Genomic DNA, 15,323 nt, shown 5'->3' with positions numbered 1-15,323 from the left:
GAGCGGTTCAGTAATCAGGTTTACTGGAAACCTCAGTGTGGGAGTGTGGTGTGCTGGCTGGGCCCTATCTCTCCTCTCTGTCCCCCCATCTCTACTCTCCATCCCTCACTCTCTCACTCCTCCATAAGGTTACATCAATATCTGTAGCCCAGATTGGAACCAGTCCCTTTACATCAGAGTAGACGGCCCAGACTGGAGCAGTGCTGTGGGGACTGTAGTGTAGAGAGCTGGGACGCAATGCTGCCACTCCCTGACCCCTGACCCCTGACCCAGCTGTGACCTCAGACTGCTGTTGAGGTTAAAATGTCCGAGATTTTTATACCTGCAGCAATATTAGAGTTTCAGAGAGAGGCTATTAAACATCTTTAGCTGGGAGTTTCCAGTATGCGTCTGATATTTATTTTCCATGCCCTTCGAAGATCTGCACAGTTGCGATTGATTTCAAAGCGGTGGGGCAGGGGGGCTTTTGGAAGTGACTGTTGGCGAAGAGTGTAAATATTGAGACACACACTCGCAGAGCGGGGAGCTCAGAGCTCAGATTGACATGCAGTGGGGGAGGAGAGACTATCTGTACATGAATCAAAGACTGATGTAACGATCAGATAGGAGTTCAAAGAGATGAGTGAAATGTAGGCTGCCGTTTGTCTGCGTGTTCCTGTCTGTGTGTGTTTGTATATGTGTGGGCCTGGCTGTGTGAGTGAGTGTATGTATTTGTGAATGCTTTTATCTGTGTGTGTTTGTCTGTTTGTGGGTCTGGCTGTGTGAGTGTTTGTATGAATGTGTGAGTGCTTGTATCTGTGTGCCTCGTGTGTGTTTGTCTATTTGTGTATGTGCCAGCCTGGGGGGCCATAACGGCACATGACTGTGCCTCAAAACCGCAGCCTGCGGTGATGCTGGGTCCCAGAGACGGGTCTGATTACCTTTCTGGCATCCAGCCCGGGGAGATGCAGACGCCGCATTGCCCTGGCCCCCGTTTGCTCTGCCTTCAGGCCCTGTCGAGTCGTGCCCTGTGGATCTGGGGGCTACGTGTCTGCTCTCTATCCTTACCGGGGTGCCAATGGGCCTGGCTCTCCTGCGCCAGCCCTCTGTTCTGGGCCACAAGAGACCACCGCCCGACCCAAAAGCATCTCTCTGCTCATTCCTCCCGGCGGACCCCAGGGTCTAGGAATCCGGTGCCTCTGAGTAGGTCACATGACAACTACAATGTGGGCTAACAGGACGACCTCACTTCCGCCCCACTGCTTTGATCCTGGGGTTGCCATCTGTCTCTCGGTCACACCATCTACGACTGTCCTTCTCTGTCTCTCACTCACTTTCCCTGCACCTCTTTGCTCTCTGACTCTCTCCGAGTTCCTGTGTCTCTCACTGTTTGCCCCTGTGTCTCTGTCTCTCTGTCCCTGTGTCTCAGTGTCTCTCCATGGTTGTTGGCTGCTCCTCTATCTGCGGTGCTAAGCAAGATATTGGAGATGCTCTGCCTGTCACCTTTGGCCACCAATAGACAGGTGCTGACTGTGTTTAATTGCCAGGAATTAAGTGTGTGGGAGTCTCATAAAAAATACCAATTTGTCTTAAATGTATTTAATTATTTCTCTCCTTTTGAAATGGCAGGTTGATTGATTTGTATTGCGTTGTGCAATTTTCCTGCAGTTCGGGAACCCCCTCCCCAATACATCCCTGCACATCTGAAGAGGAAATGGTAATTTTAGAAATGTGTTTTTCAGGGAGAGGTGCAGCAGGTGGTGTGTGTCTGGCAGAGCACAGTTTGCAAAGGGTGGCGGTCACTCAGGCTTGGTTCCATTAATTCTTGTTTGTCTAACTAAATATTTAATCTTGTGTGGAGCAGCCGGACCAGTGCACACGTGGTCAGCACAGGTGAATGGGATTCGTGCACAGAGGGCAGAAAGCAGAGCTCATTCAACGGAGTGAGGGCCAGGCCTGGAAACGAGTACTTTGAAACTGCATCAGGTGGCACCTGCCTGCGCTGCCTGCATTAAAGGGACTTTTCTCAGCCTTTGTTTGCGTATCTTAGTTTCTCATTGTGTTCGCCTGTCACGTCCTTGTGTTTCCGCTGCACTACAGAGCTGTGCTATTATTTCGTCCTTTGAAGGTGTGTGACGGGCTGGATAAAGGTCTCGGCCACAGTAGTAGTGCCCACGCTGGTCACGCACTAGCGACCGGTCACTACTCCCGGAAACAAATAAGGCTGGTGAGTTCTGAGAAAGGCCTCGGGGGTGGGGGGGTGTTCCTGCAGAGTCTTCCTGGTTTCATGGCTTACTACCAAAGCCATCACAGGTAATAACTGACCCACCGCATCCATGAATGGGGCCTAATTGCTCCCGTGTTCCCAGTTTACCCACAAGCTGCTATGCTTGGCAGTGCCAGGCTGTCGGGCACAGCACCTTCAACTACCAGTTACAGGAAAAGTTGCTGTTGTTTTAACATTTACGATTAGTCAATAATTTATTTATTTTTTGGGCGTGGGGGATATTAATTGTCCAGTGAAGTAGAATCATTTAACTCTTGCTGTCAGGCATCACTTGTACAGTGGCAGACAGATACAAGTGAACATTGATAAAGAAAACCCCTAAACAAATGAATAAACCGCCTGCAGGTGAGGGATGGTGGCGCCTCTGCCTGCTGTGTGATCAGCGCTGCTGCAGTCAGATCCTCCGGGGTGTTTTTCCACTAGGCTTGTGTTTCAAATGCAAAACACCTCGCAGACAGAGCTTCCTCAAAACAGTGCTTCCTCTACAGAAGCAAGGTGGGGGGGTCAGGCTGTTTCCAGACAAAGGAAATAAAAAGTCACGGCTCAGCCCTTTCCCCCAATCTAGGTCACCCCGACACACATGCGCAACGCGGTTTGACAGAGTCTGTACAAGGTGTGAAACGAGACAGAGAAATACACACAGACAGACAAAGACAGTCAGAAAATAGACAGCCCAGTGAATTCTCTCTTGCCCAGAGCTGCTGAATATATGCAGAATATATATACAGTGAGGGAAAAAAGTATTTGATCCCCTGCTGATTTTGTACGTTTGCCCACTGACAAAGAAATGATCAGTCTATAATTTTAATGGTAGGTGTATTTTAACAGTGAGAGACAGAATAACAACAAAAAAATCCAGAAAAACTCATTTCAAAAAAGTTATACATTGATTTGCATGTTAATGAGTGAAATAAGTATTTGACCCCTTCGACTTAGTACTTGGTGGCAAAACCCTTGTTGGCGATCACAGAGGTCAGACGTTTCTTGTAGTTGGCCACCAGGTTTGCACACATCTCAGGAGGGATTTTGTCCCACTCCTCTTTGCAGATCCTCTCCAAGTCATTAAGGTTTCGAGGCTGACGTTTGACAACTCGAACCTTCAGCTCCCTCCACAGATTTTCTATGGGATTAAGGTCTGGAGACTGGCTAGGCCACTCCAGGACCTCAATGTGCTTCTTCTTGAGCCACTCCTTTGTTGCCTTGGCTGTGTGTTTTGGGTCATTGTCATGCTGGAATACCCATCCACGACCCATTTTCAATGCCCTGGCTGCAGGAAGGAGGTTCTCACCCAAGATTTGACGGTACATGGCCCTGTCCATCATCCCTTTGATGCGGTGCAGTTGTCCTGTCCCCTTAGCAGAAAAACACCCCCAAAGCATAATGTTTCCACCTCCATGTTTGACGGTGGGGATGGTGTTCTTGGGGTCATTCCTCCTCCTCCAAACACAGTGAGTTGAGTTGATGCCAAAGAGCTCGATTTTGGTCTCATCTGACCACAACACTTTCACCCAGTTCTCCTCTGATCATTCAGATGTTCATTGGCAAACTTCAGACGGGCCTGTACATGTGCTTTCTTGAGCAGGGGGACCTTGCGGGCGCTGCAGGATTTCAGTCCTTCACGGCGTAGTGTGTTACCAATTGTTTTCTTGGTGACTATGGTCCCAGCTGCCTTGAGATCATTAACAAGATCCTCCCGTGTAGTTCTGGGCTGATTCCTCACCGTTCTCGTGATCATTGAAACTCCACGAGGTGAGATCTTGCATGGAGCCCCAGACCGAGGGAGACTGACAGTTATTTTGCGTTTCTTCCATTTGCGAATAATCGCACCAACTGTTGTCACCTTCTCACCAAGCTGCTTGGCGATGGTCTTGTAGCCCATTCCAGCCTTGTGTAGGTCTACAATCTTGTCCCTGACATCCTTGGACAGCTCTTTGGTCTTGGCCATGGTGGAGAGTTTGGAATCTGATTGATTGATTGCTTCTGTGGACAGGTGTCTTTTATACAGGTAACGAGCTGAGATTAGGAGCTCTCCCTTTAAGAGAGTCTCAGCTCGTTACCTGTATAAAAGACACCTGGGAGCCAGAAATCTTGCCGATTGATAGGGGATCAAATACTTATTTCCCTCATTAACATGCAAATCAATTTATAACTTTTTTGAAATGCGTTTTTCTGGATTTTGTTGTTGTTATTCTGTCTCTCACTGTTAAAATACAACTACCATTAAAATTATAGACTGATCATTTCTTTGTCAGTGGGCAAATGTACAAAATCAGCAGGGGATCAAATACTTTTTTCCCTCACTGTATATATATGTATCTGTTAGAGAATTAGAGAAACCCTGCACTTAAAAAAAGAAAAGAAAAGAGTCAAATGCATGGACCAAACATTGTGTAATCAATTGACCACAAAGGGTCCGCACTCAAGGAAATACTTTCTCAAAAGTTGTACATTTTAATAGTTCTGTAATTTGTTTTAATAATTTGAACACTGATGAAGCCTACAGGCTTACTAAGAGCCGCAGTATGCTTATGAACTATTACAATGTACAGCTTTTGATAAAAGTATTTCCTTGAGTGCGGACCCTCCTGGAAAATACATTACAATATCTTGTACTACAATATATTTTAAAATATGTAAATTATTGCAGTTTCTGTATATTGTTATATGTGTTTCAAAAGATATGAATGTATTATTAATAAATATATTGTGAAAACATCAAAATATATTGTAACATATACTTTGAAGAGTTGCAGAAAATAGCACGGGACTCGGTGAATGGTAGAAGGTTGATTCTTTATCCCGGCAGCTGCAGGGGAGCCTGACAGGAGAAGTTTCCTCAGACAGTCTCAACAATTCTAAGTTACATTTGGGATTTTATGGGTTGTGTGCAAGACAGAGAAGACCGTTCTTTCATTCTTGATAGGTGCAAACAAGCTTACTAAGCAATTTGTAACTAATTAACAAGTGACATTTAAATTACTTACTACAAAGACTTAATGAAAGAATAACCTCTTGGTCAAGGATGCCAACTCAGAAAGTTTTGTTAAACAACAAGCCTTAGAGATAAGAGAGCTATATTTGAAATGAGAGAAAGAATCTATACTGTTTGAGGGAGGCTGTGTCAGCTTTAACCAGGTCCAAAGAGTAACAGAAACAGAGTCAGCTTTAAAACTCTAGGAATGTGAAATGTATCTAGAAATATTAAATTTAGATCTTCATGCTTCAATATATTGTGCTATTTTCCTGAAACATATAATATATTGTAATATAGTGCAATATAAAATATATCAATATATTAGAACATCAATATATTTACAATATATATTACAATATTGAAACACTTCTGGGTTAAACTGTCTCGAATCAAACAAGTATTTACAAAATGTCACATGGATGGAGGGACGGAGTTCAGCAGTGCTTCAGTGAGCGGATTTCCCTGGAACATGGACCACGCACAGGCGTGTCTCTCCCCAGGCACAGGCGTGTCTCTCTCCACGCACAGGCGTGTCTCTCTCCACGCACAGGTGTGTCTCTCCCCACGCACAGGCGTGTCTCTCCCCACGCACAGGCCTGTCTCTCCCCACGCACAGGCCTGTCTCTCCCCACGCACAGGCGTGTCTCTCCTCTGCTCGGGTGTGAGGGTGGGGTGCGGCAGACTTGCGACACACGTGCTGTGCACTGCCTTCCCCGAGCCGTGCCGCGAGCCTGACGGGTGTCTGTGCGTGTGTCCCTGGCGTGTGTCCCTGGCGTGTGTCCCTGGCCGGCCTCTGAGCGGTGTGGTGCTCGTCCGCAGCACTGAAACAGGGCCTATCTGCGCTTCAATCGGCACAACCTGCAGACCCCGTCAGGCCGTTGATGACGCCGCCACGCAGCACGTCTGCACACAGACACACCGCCAGGCCCGTGGCTTCCATGTGTCACAATGACATCGACCCGCAGACACACAGTCTGCACGCCCGGCCAGCGTCGCTGCTTCTCAATACGTGACTAATAACTGCGTGCGTTTATAGCTGGCTATTCATTAAACAAGTGCAGGCTAGTACTGCTGCTGGAGACAGTGTCCCCCCCTCCGTCTCTCTCTCTCTTCCTCCACAGGGACACTGAAGCGCAGCGCCCCCCGTCACTGATACTTTCCCTAAGGTATCACCCCCACATTACAGTCATTGCGGAGGATCCCCACCCACCCACTGAGTGTGTCCTCTGTCTCGCAGCAGCACTTCTTTACAGTGTGTGTGTGTGTGTATATATATATACATGTATGTGTGTGTATATATACATGTGTGTGTGTATATATATATACATGTATGTGTGTGTATATATACATGTATGTGTGTGTATATATACATGTATGTGTGTGTGTGTATGCATGTATTTGTGTACCTGGGTCCTTTGTCCGAGTTGATCAGCATTTAACCAGTGAACTAAGAAAACAAATAAATACATACAACTGTCCTACATCAATAGATTAGACAGAATCTGTCTGGGGTTACTGTATTTACATTATTACTCATTTTATTCGAATTTAAAAAGTGTTAAAAATGACTTGTTCATCTCTTAATCACGCGTTTCTAACAATAACAATAGAGACGATGTCCCTATCCAGCGCGATGGTGGTGGTGGTGGTGGTGGTGGTGTGCTGTGGCCCGCACGCTGCTGTACAGCTCAGTCTGTCTGAGCGCAGGGAGCCCCCACCCCCGGGCCGGGCAGGGCGGGGCCACCGGCTGAGCCGCCTGCGCTCCGGAGCGGCGAGTCTTTCCAGGCGGCGCGGCGAGCTCGGCGCGTCTCCGGGTCCGAGTCTGAGTTTGAGCTACAACTGTATCCGTTACAGGGATGGAAACAGCAGAACCGGCGCGAACACGGACGGACTCGCAGAGCCGCGTCTAGCCTGTGTGTGGACCTATTATTACGATTATTATTGTTATTGTTATTATAATGATGATTATGTATTATTATAGTTATTGTTATTATTCTCATTAGTATTGTCGTTAATGTCATCATTTGTATAGTTAGAATGTGTTTATTGTCATTATTATAGTTGTTGTTTTACATTATTGTTATTATTAGGCTCTGTGTTTCTGTGCTCGTCCGCAGGTTGGCGCTGCGGGGGTCGCGGGTCCGAGACACGATGCGGCGCGCGCTGCTGGCTGTCCTCGCGCTGTGGGCTGCGGGGAGCGCGCGAGCGGTGAGACTGAGACCCCCATCGAGTGTGTGTTGATCGGAGCATGATTATTATTATTATTATTATTATTATTATTTATAACAATGAATAACAATTCAAATATGGAAGATAGTATATACATATATGTTCTCAAGCGCATTTGTCTTCACAGTGCAGCTCAAACAAGCGCGCTTACCGACAGAACAATAAGACTTAACAAACTTTTAAAATATAATTGCACAAAAAAATATTAAAACCGAAAAAAGACAAACGAATGTGACGTCATAAGGTAATTACAAAGACTGTGTTGTAACAAAAAAACAAAACAGAAACAGAAACAAAAGTTGTACAGTCCTAATTGAAGCGGTGTAACTGAGCACAACACCGAGCATAAACACGGAGCTGGCACGAACACGCAGACGTGTTCATGCTCGGTGTTGTGTCACGCAGCAGTGTATGTCGCCTCCAGGGTCTCTGTGCCAGGCTGTGGTGCAGAGGGCCGTGTGGGTGAGCGCTGAGCGTCTGGGGTGGGAGCGTTGAAGGGCTTCCTGTTATTGAAGGACTGACGTGTTTTCCCATTGATGGTTCTTCAGGTACCTGCTTCCCCCAGACAGGATTTCCCCTGCCTTACCACCCACCCCTCTCTCTCTCTCTCTCTCTCTCTCTCTCTCTCTCTTTCTCTGCATCTCTCTCCATCTCATCTCCCAGACTTTCTCCCCTTCTCCTCCTTCTCTCACCCCCTCTCACTTTCTCTCCATCTCTCCATATCATCTCACAGACTTTCTCCCTATCTCCTCCTCTCTCTCTGATGTTTTCTCAAATGCTCTCTCTCTCTCGCTCTCTCATGTAATTTCCCCAGCTCTCTCTCAATTACTCAATTGAACCACAAATTAACCTCATGGTTTGCCCTAATTAGAGCTTGTTTTTTTTTTAAACCTCTGGTGAGATTTCAAGTTCAATATGAATCAATGTGCTCAGGGGTGGAGCTGTGATGCTCACATTATGAGGAGCTTCTAAATATGAAAAAGATATCTGACTTAATGTCACATTTTTACACCAGTAGTTGAAAAATAAAGGTGATGGGGGGAAATACTGTGAAAGGGGCGTTTCCGTGTGCCGCGTGGCGTTTACAGATCATTGTGCAAATAAGTGCGACCCGTGGTCCGGTCCGATGACATGATGTTGGACTGAGGACACAAACGCTGCTGTATTGGGGTTTAACACGGCAGGCTTCAGTGCTCAGCCCGGGCCCTCGCTGTGGGGACACTGGTCACACTTCGAGGCCTGCTATACTTCACGCAGCTTGGCTTAGGGCTGGGGATGAAACTCCCCTCGAACTCCTGTTCTGCAGTTAGATATCTGTCTCAGGCGGCTGATCTTTCACGTTACAGTTTTGCAGCTGACGTGTTGATTTCTCGAGATCATGTCCCGACCGGACATCGCAGAGTTGGGAGGGAAGTGTGAAATTCATCCACCTCAACTCTATTCTTTAATCAGCCGATTCTGGAGCCGAGAGGAAATACTCCCTGTCATAGAGCCTGGGGGTGTCTGAAATGAATCCGGTGCTGGGGACACATGTGTAGAAGCCTCAGGCAGGACGCTGAAGGGGTTAAATGTGTGAGGACATGCCCCCCCAGCCCCCACAGCTGACCCCCACACAGAGACACTTGCGCGTCTCTTCCTGGCAGCTGTTTCCCTTCTCAGAAACAGGGCTTTCAAACACTTCCTTATTGACTAACATTTTCTCTGTCTCTCCTTCTCTCTCTCTCTGCAGGTTGATGACCACCCTGGTGAGTTCCTCTTCTTCTTCTGATTGTCGGTGCTAGTTTTGGTATTTCATGTCCCCTTCGTGTCTTGCCTTTTCTTGTCATAACACTGCTGGGTGTGTCTCGAGCTTCCTGTTCAGCGGCCCGTGTCCGCAGACCCAGCTAGGTATTTGTCACAACCACGACACAACTAAACTACAACTGAACTACCACGTCACATAGCGCTGGCAGAGCCCGGGGCATTCACATTCAAATTCGCTTTATTGGCCCGACAGGAGTGGTCCAGTGTTGACAAAGCATTTAATCAACATACATGTTAAATATTTATACAATATTAATAACAACATCAATCCTGTGACACATAGCCAGGGGACACCCCCCTGCTGACCGTGTTTTCTCCTGTAAGAGCGGGGGTGCTGATGTCTGGTGTTTCTCTGAAACTATTTTTGGGGGGGCTGACAGGAAATGCAAGGGGGGACTGACTGTTTTTTCAGACTGTTTCACTGAATCGTTACTCCATAACCGTATTATTTTTAGAGGGGCTGAGAGAAAACATAGGGTCTGGCGGCAGGGTCTAGCGATGCCCCTGCACATAACCTCATATCATGAAAGACATCGACCACATCAAACCAGAGGAGCTTTTCCAGATCAGCAGGGACACACGCACCCGGGACACAAATGGAAACTGGGCTTCAAGGCATTCAAGACAGAAAACAGGAGACACTTCTTCACACAGAGAGGCGTCACAATCTGAACAAACTCCCCAGCGATGTGGCTGAAGAGACAATTTGGGAACATTCGAAAACACACTGGATAGCATCCTTGATCACTTAGTTATTAATGGACACCAAACGAGCACGATGGGGCCAATGGCCTCCTCTCGACTGGACACTTTCTTATGTTCTTATATAATCCCTTCCAACCCTCTCCCTCCCCATTAATACAAACACCCCCGGGTACAGAGGGTAACACTGTCAATGTCCATGGCTGTCTTTTATAACATTCCAGTTTGGTCATTAACTTTGTTCAGTTTTTCTCCTCTCTCTCTCCTCCTTTTCTCTCTCTGTACATGCCTCCAGAATCTACCTGGATTGGTCCTCAGTCCAGGCCGCAGCTGTCCTCGTCCCTGTCCCTGTCCCTGTCCCCGTCCCCATCCCCATCCCTGTCCCCATCCCTGTCCCTGTCCCTGTCCACAGTAAAGCTGTGCATTGAGGATCATCCATGTCAATCGTGTGTCAGGGCCCGGGTTCAACTGAGAGCTAGGGGTGAGGAACTCAGAGGGAGGTGGGGACACTCTTGAGTTTTATGTGTGTGTGTGTGTGTATGTGTGTGTGGACATGGGTCTTAATGGTTAATGTCTTAATTGCGATTGCAGTCGTTATTAGGAAAAGACGTCAGCTCCTCTGTATTGATTCCAGGCGCTGCTCAGTCGCTAATTGAAAAGATACACAAACCGTGGTGGAGCCTAGAGATGGAGCTTCATCGCCCTCTTGTGGGCAGCTGTGTCATTGCACAGGAACATGTGTTTTCTTAATGTGTGAAAGCTAAGTACATTATTTATTTTTTCTTTCTCTCTCCCCTTGCCCCTCCTTTACTCCTTCTCCCTCCCTCTCCCTCTCTCTCTCAGTGCTGCCCCGTCGCATGACGATTGATTTCCTGATTATGGATGAGAACAGACCCTGGACTGTGGCAGTGCGCTACAGAAACTCCTCAGTGCAGGTAGAACAGGCTTCCCTCCCTCTCTCTCTCCCCCCCGGCTCTCACTGTTTTTCTCCCTCTCTCTCTCTGTCTCTCTGACTTCCCTTGTCTTTACTCTTCTTGCCTCTATCCTTTTTTCCCCCCAGTCATGTCTTGCTCTGTTTTCTCCTTCCATCTGGTTTTACTGGTTTAGGCAAAACACGCCAATGCTAAAAGCTCCCTCCCCCTCTATCTGTCAGTGGGTGGACTATACCCCTCCGTTCAGATCAAGTGAGTGGAAGACACTGCACAGCCCACTGAAACGCCAACACACACCCAGAACAGTAAGAGAGATGTCTGCCTGTCTGTCTCCATCAGTGTTTATTGTGTCTGTGTTATCGTGTCTGTGTATGGAAGTGTGGGACCGTCTCACTGTCTGTCTGTCCCTCTCAGTGGGAGCTCACCTATGACTGTCTGGAGGCCAGGGAGGGTCAACAGGTGATGGCGACGGTGGACACAGGACAGACCAATCAGACCCAGAATGCCACCGTGGAGAGAATCCAGACAGGTACCAACCCCTACACTAACAGGCTTTTAACTAATTAAAGATTAATTATGTAATGAAGAACCCTTATCAAGAGTTCAATTAAGCAATTAAGGGGTATTCCTGGCTGGATTGAGATCCTGTGGACAGAGTGAATGTGGGATGCAGGGCTCTGTGCTGTAGTGCGTGTGACATGCTGTAACGTGTAGTGTGTTGCGTGTAGGTTCCATGTTTAACGTGTCCGTGGACAGGCATGCACGGTCTGTGACAGTGTCCATGTCGCCGGGCCAGGTGTTGAGGACACGGCTGTGCTACAAGGTCAACAACCTATTATGTGACGACCTTCCCTCTCCCGTCAGTGAGCTGGTGAGGAGGCCAGTGTGTTTGTCTGTCTGGGTGTCTGTTAGTCTGTGTATAGTCGTCTGTCTGTGGCCCCATGAGTCTGTCTTTGTCTGTGTGTCTGTCTTCTGTTTGTCTGTCATTCTGCCTCTTTGCCCCCCTCTCTGTCTGTCTGTGCCTCTACTATTTGTCTCAGTGTTCGACGGCCTTTCTGTCTGCCCTTTGTCTGTCCCCTGCGTCTGTCTGTCTCCCTGTTCCTGTTGTCTCTGTCCTGTCTGTCTCTGTCTGTCTGTCTATGCTGTTTCTCCTGCAGGCACCAATGCTGTGTGTGTGTTGTTTGCAGGTGGACTTCAGTCAGACCCCAAACGTCACCCTCCGGCTCCCTCACCTGCTTCCCTGTCTCTGTGTGGAGGTAAGATGGGCCTCTCCTGCCCCCACCCTCTTTCTCTCTCACTCTCCCTCCCTCCATCTCTCACTCACTCTTTCACACTCTGCATCACTACCCTCAACCCCCATCTCTGTGTCTTGTTGCTGCCTCGCGCTCTCTCCCTCTCTCCGTCTCTCACTCAGCTCTGTGTGTACACACAGACACAACGGAGAGAAACACACCTGACTCTCCCTCCCTCTCTGTTGTGTTTGTGCATCTCTCTGTGTCTCACCCTGTGTCAATGTGCGTGTCCATGTGTGTGTCTTGTGTGTCTGTAGGTGTATCCCGATGAAGGGGACCACGTGCGTGGAATAAACTGCCCCCTACAGGACTGGCCCTGGGACAGTAAGTGTGCACCACACACTGACACACACACACACACACACAAACACACTGACACACACAGTTTCTTCAGATTCTTGGTCATGGAATCAAACATAAGTTATGCTCTAGAAACCTGCCATCTGTTTTTGGTATGCGTTGGGTGTAGCAGAAAACAAATACAAAATATTTTACGATTGCAATCAACCAAATTTTAATGTCAGAAGTCCAAGAACGGACCAATCTAGCGCACAAAAGCGTAAAAATAAATAAACTGCAGAAAAACAAGCACAAGAGAAATATGTAATATGTTATTTGGTTATGCATAGTTTTTATTGCTGTACAGTAGGATGTTTGCATAATAACTGATTTAATGACCATGACATTAAATGTGTAGCTAAACCAGATAGCTGGCTGGCTGTGTGTTTTTTGTTTCTCGTTACATTAACTGGATAGTCCAAGTTCACCTTACCTGCCACCAAATAGCGTATTTGCAACTACACCCAACGCATACCACAGGCTATTCATTTGTGGGCCGACACCTGGCAGATGAAATTCAATGTGGACAAGTTCAAGGTAATACATGCAGGTAACAAAAATGTCCCTATAATTACTCTATGGGAGGAACAGAACTAGATGAAGTATCACATCAGAAAGACCTAGGAGTCTATGTGGACTCCTCACTTTCTCCATCCAAACAATGTGGGGAAGCAATAAAAAAGGCAAACAGAATGCTAACTCTGTGAGTTATAATCATCATCATCATCATCATAACAAATGGAAATTGGGCTTCATGGCATTCAAGACAGAAAACAGGAGACACTTCTTCACACAGAGAGGCGTCACAATGTGAACAAACTCCCCGGCGATGTGGCCGAAGAGACAATTTGGGAACATTCAAAAACAGACTGGATAGGATCCTTGATCACTTAGTTATTAATGGACACCAAACGAGCAGGATGGGGTGAATGGCCTCCTCTCGATTGGACACTTTCTTGGGTATCTTGAAACGAGCTTCTAAATAAAATATATTATTATTATTATTATTATTATTATTATTATTATTATTATTATTATTATACGTACGTTGTGTCGTTTCACCAACAAGTAAATGCATCAGCACTGTGCTTAGAAATGGATCGTTTTTTGAGAAAGGGAAGAAAGCGTCCAATACAAGTGAGGGCAGCAGCGGAGGTTGAGCAAAATGCAAAAGACACAAATATGAAGAAGCTTATTTAAAACTGGGCTTTATGCGGAGCGGCTTCTCGGCATTAACTACAATTAAAACAAAACATCACTCCCAGCTTTCTTTGGAAGACGACTTATGTGTCTAAATTGCAACCCTGAATCCACTGCTTTGTGCATTGAGGAAACACACACACCTCCCACTGAAAAGGTGGGAATAATTAATATTATACGGAATTAATCTGTCATTGGTTTGTGTCATGTTTCTTAAAATGTTGTTAAGTTTTATTTGAGCTGTTTCTACTGTTTTTGAACTCAGAATGTAAACTTCTGCAGTTCGTACTGATCTCTGTTGATCAAATCCCTACTTTTTTATTCATGATTTTGCAACATATTATTGTATTGTTCTAGTAAAGTATGAGGAGGCGCAGTCATGTTTTGTCATTGCTCAGGGAGGCTCATTTTGACAAAGTCTGAGAACCCCTGGTCTAGACTGACTTATTTAAACCTGCAAAGTGTGTAATACATATCAGTCCGGACCTCTGTTGACTGACAGACTTCAGACACATGACGGGAGCTGCTGACTATGACTGAGTCTTGGGCAAAACATTTGTGAACCACTAAGCATATGTCATTGTAAAAAATGGGACTGGGGAAAAAAGTGCCCCCCCTCCCCCCCAATCAAATCCAGTCTAGGGCCCCCAAAAGGCTAGAAACTGCCCTGTGCTCACACTCACTGAGATACACGCATTGTTTTCCTCTTCGATTTGTTCATTGAGTGCAGTACCGCTCTCTCCCCAGCAGGTGACGGCGATGTGTGGCGCTCCAGCACAGTGACGCTGCTCGGGCGGGCGCCCGGCTCGTCTGCCTTGAGTCTGGAGTGGAGCTCCGTGTGTCCCCTGCGGCCCAACGCCTCCCTCTGCTGGAGAGACGGGGGAAGTGCAGGCGGCCCCTGCAGAGCGCTTGACAACGCTGAGCTGCAGCAGCAGGACTCTGTGAGTTAGAATCATCATCATCATCATCATCATAACAATGATTTAGTCATGTTTGTCAACAGGACTCGTCACTGTGACTCACTGTGTGACAACATGAGACCCTGATCTGATCGCTAGAACTTTAGCTAAATGCACTCAAAACGACTGCAGTCTGATATGACAATTGATCTGAAGCCCTAATTAAAATATACTCCCCAGGTGTACAGTGTCTCTGGAGTCGACAGACACCCCCGCATGTGTGTGCAGGTGAGTCAGTGAATGTGTTTCACTAAGTGTGAACGGGGTCTAATAGGTAGACTATGATGGGAGGATTGTGATGAAAGTGTTTACATTTGGCTTGAACGTGTGTGTCTGCGTCAGTATGTATTCTTACTGTTTGTGTAGTTGTGTGTGTGTAAATGTATTTTGTGTGTAATTTTATGTATCTGCACCATTGAGTCAGAACATTTTATCCTCCTTATTTCTGTAGGAAAAACATTTTGTGCATCTCAAGTGTCTGCTCTCTCTTTCTTTTCTCCCTCACTCTCTATTCCAGTTCTTCTATAAAGGCAGCCACCATGTGGAGTGCCCCTTTGGTTCAGGTATCTATTAATATATAAATTGAATAATAATAATATCTATTGATTTACAAATGAGATATATAAA

The 15,323-nt window shown here is 46.7% G+C and overlaps 1 protein-coding gene across 1 annotated transcript in view; it reads left to right on the top strand.

Annotated features, from left to right (window-relative positions):
• The first annotated feature begins 7,038 nt into the window (after positions 1-7,038).
• The window catches only part of LOC136746745 (uncharacterized), a 31,519-nt gene continuing 23,234 nt past the window's right edge, over positions 7,039-15,323 (top strand). Inside the window, exons 1-13 of the mRNA XM_066699468.1 lie at positions 7,039-7,153; positions 7,358-7,448; positions 9,199-9,214; positions 10,270-10,455; positions 10,818-10,909; positions 11,128-11,211; positions 11,321-11,435; positions 11,635-11,777; positions 12,094-12,162; positions 12,456-12,522; positions 14,485-14,678; positions 14,877-14,924; positions 15,214-15,259. Of these exons, the coding sequence (XP_066555565.1) occupies positions 7,392-7,448; positions 9,199-9,214; positions 10,270-10,455; positions 10,818-10,909; positions 11,128-11,211; positions 11,321-11,435; positions 11,635-11,777; positions 12,094-12,162; positions 12,456-12,522; positions 14,485-14,678; positions 14,877-14,924; positions 15,214-15,259 (1,117 nt within the window). The 5' untranslated portion in view covers positions 7,039-7,153; positions 7,358-7,391. The remainder of the gene's footprint in view (positions 7,154-7,357; positions 7,449-9,198; positions 9,215-10,269; positions 10,456-10,817; positions 10,910-11,127; positions 11,212-11,320; positions 11,436-11,634; positions 11,778-12,093; positions 12,163-12,455; positions 12,523-14,484; positions 14,679-14,876; positions 14,925-15,213; positions 15,260-15,323) is intronic.

This window comes from Amia ocellicauda, chromosome 3 (assembly GCF_036373705.1).
Source record: "Amia ocellicauda isolate fAmiCal2 chromosome 3, fAmiCal2.hap1, whole genome shotgun sequence".
Taxonomy (NCBI): Eukaryota; Metazoa; Chordata; class Actinopteri; order Amiiformes; family Amiidae; genus Amia; species Amia ocellicauda.
The sequence above is the reverse complement of the archived record's forward strand: the minus strand, read 5'-3'. Positions and strand labels throughout refer to the sequence as shown.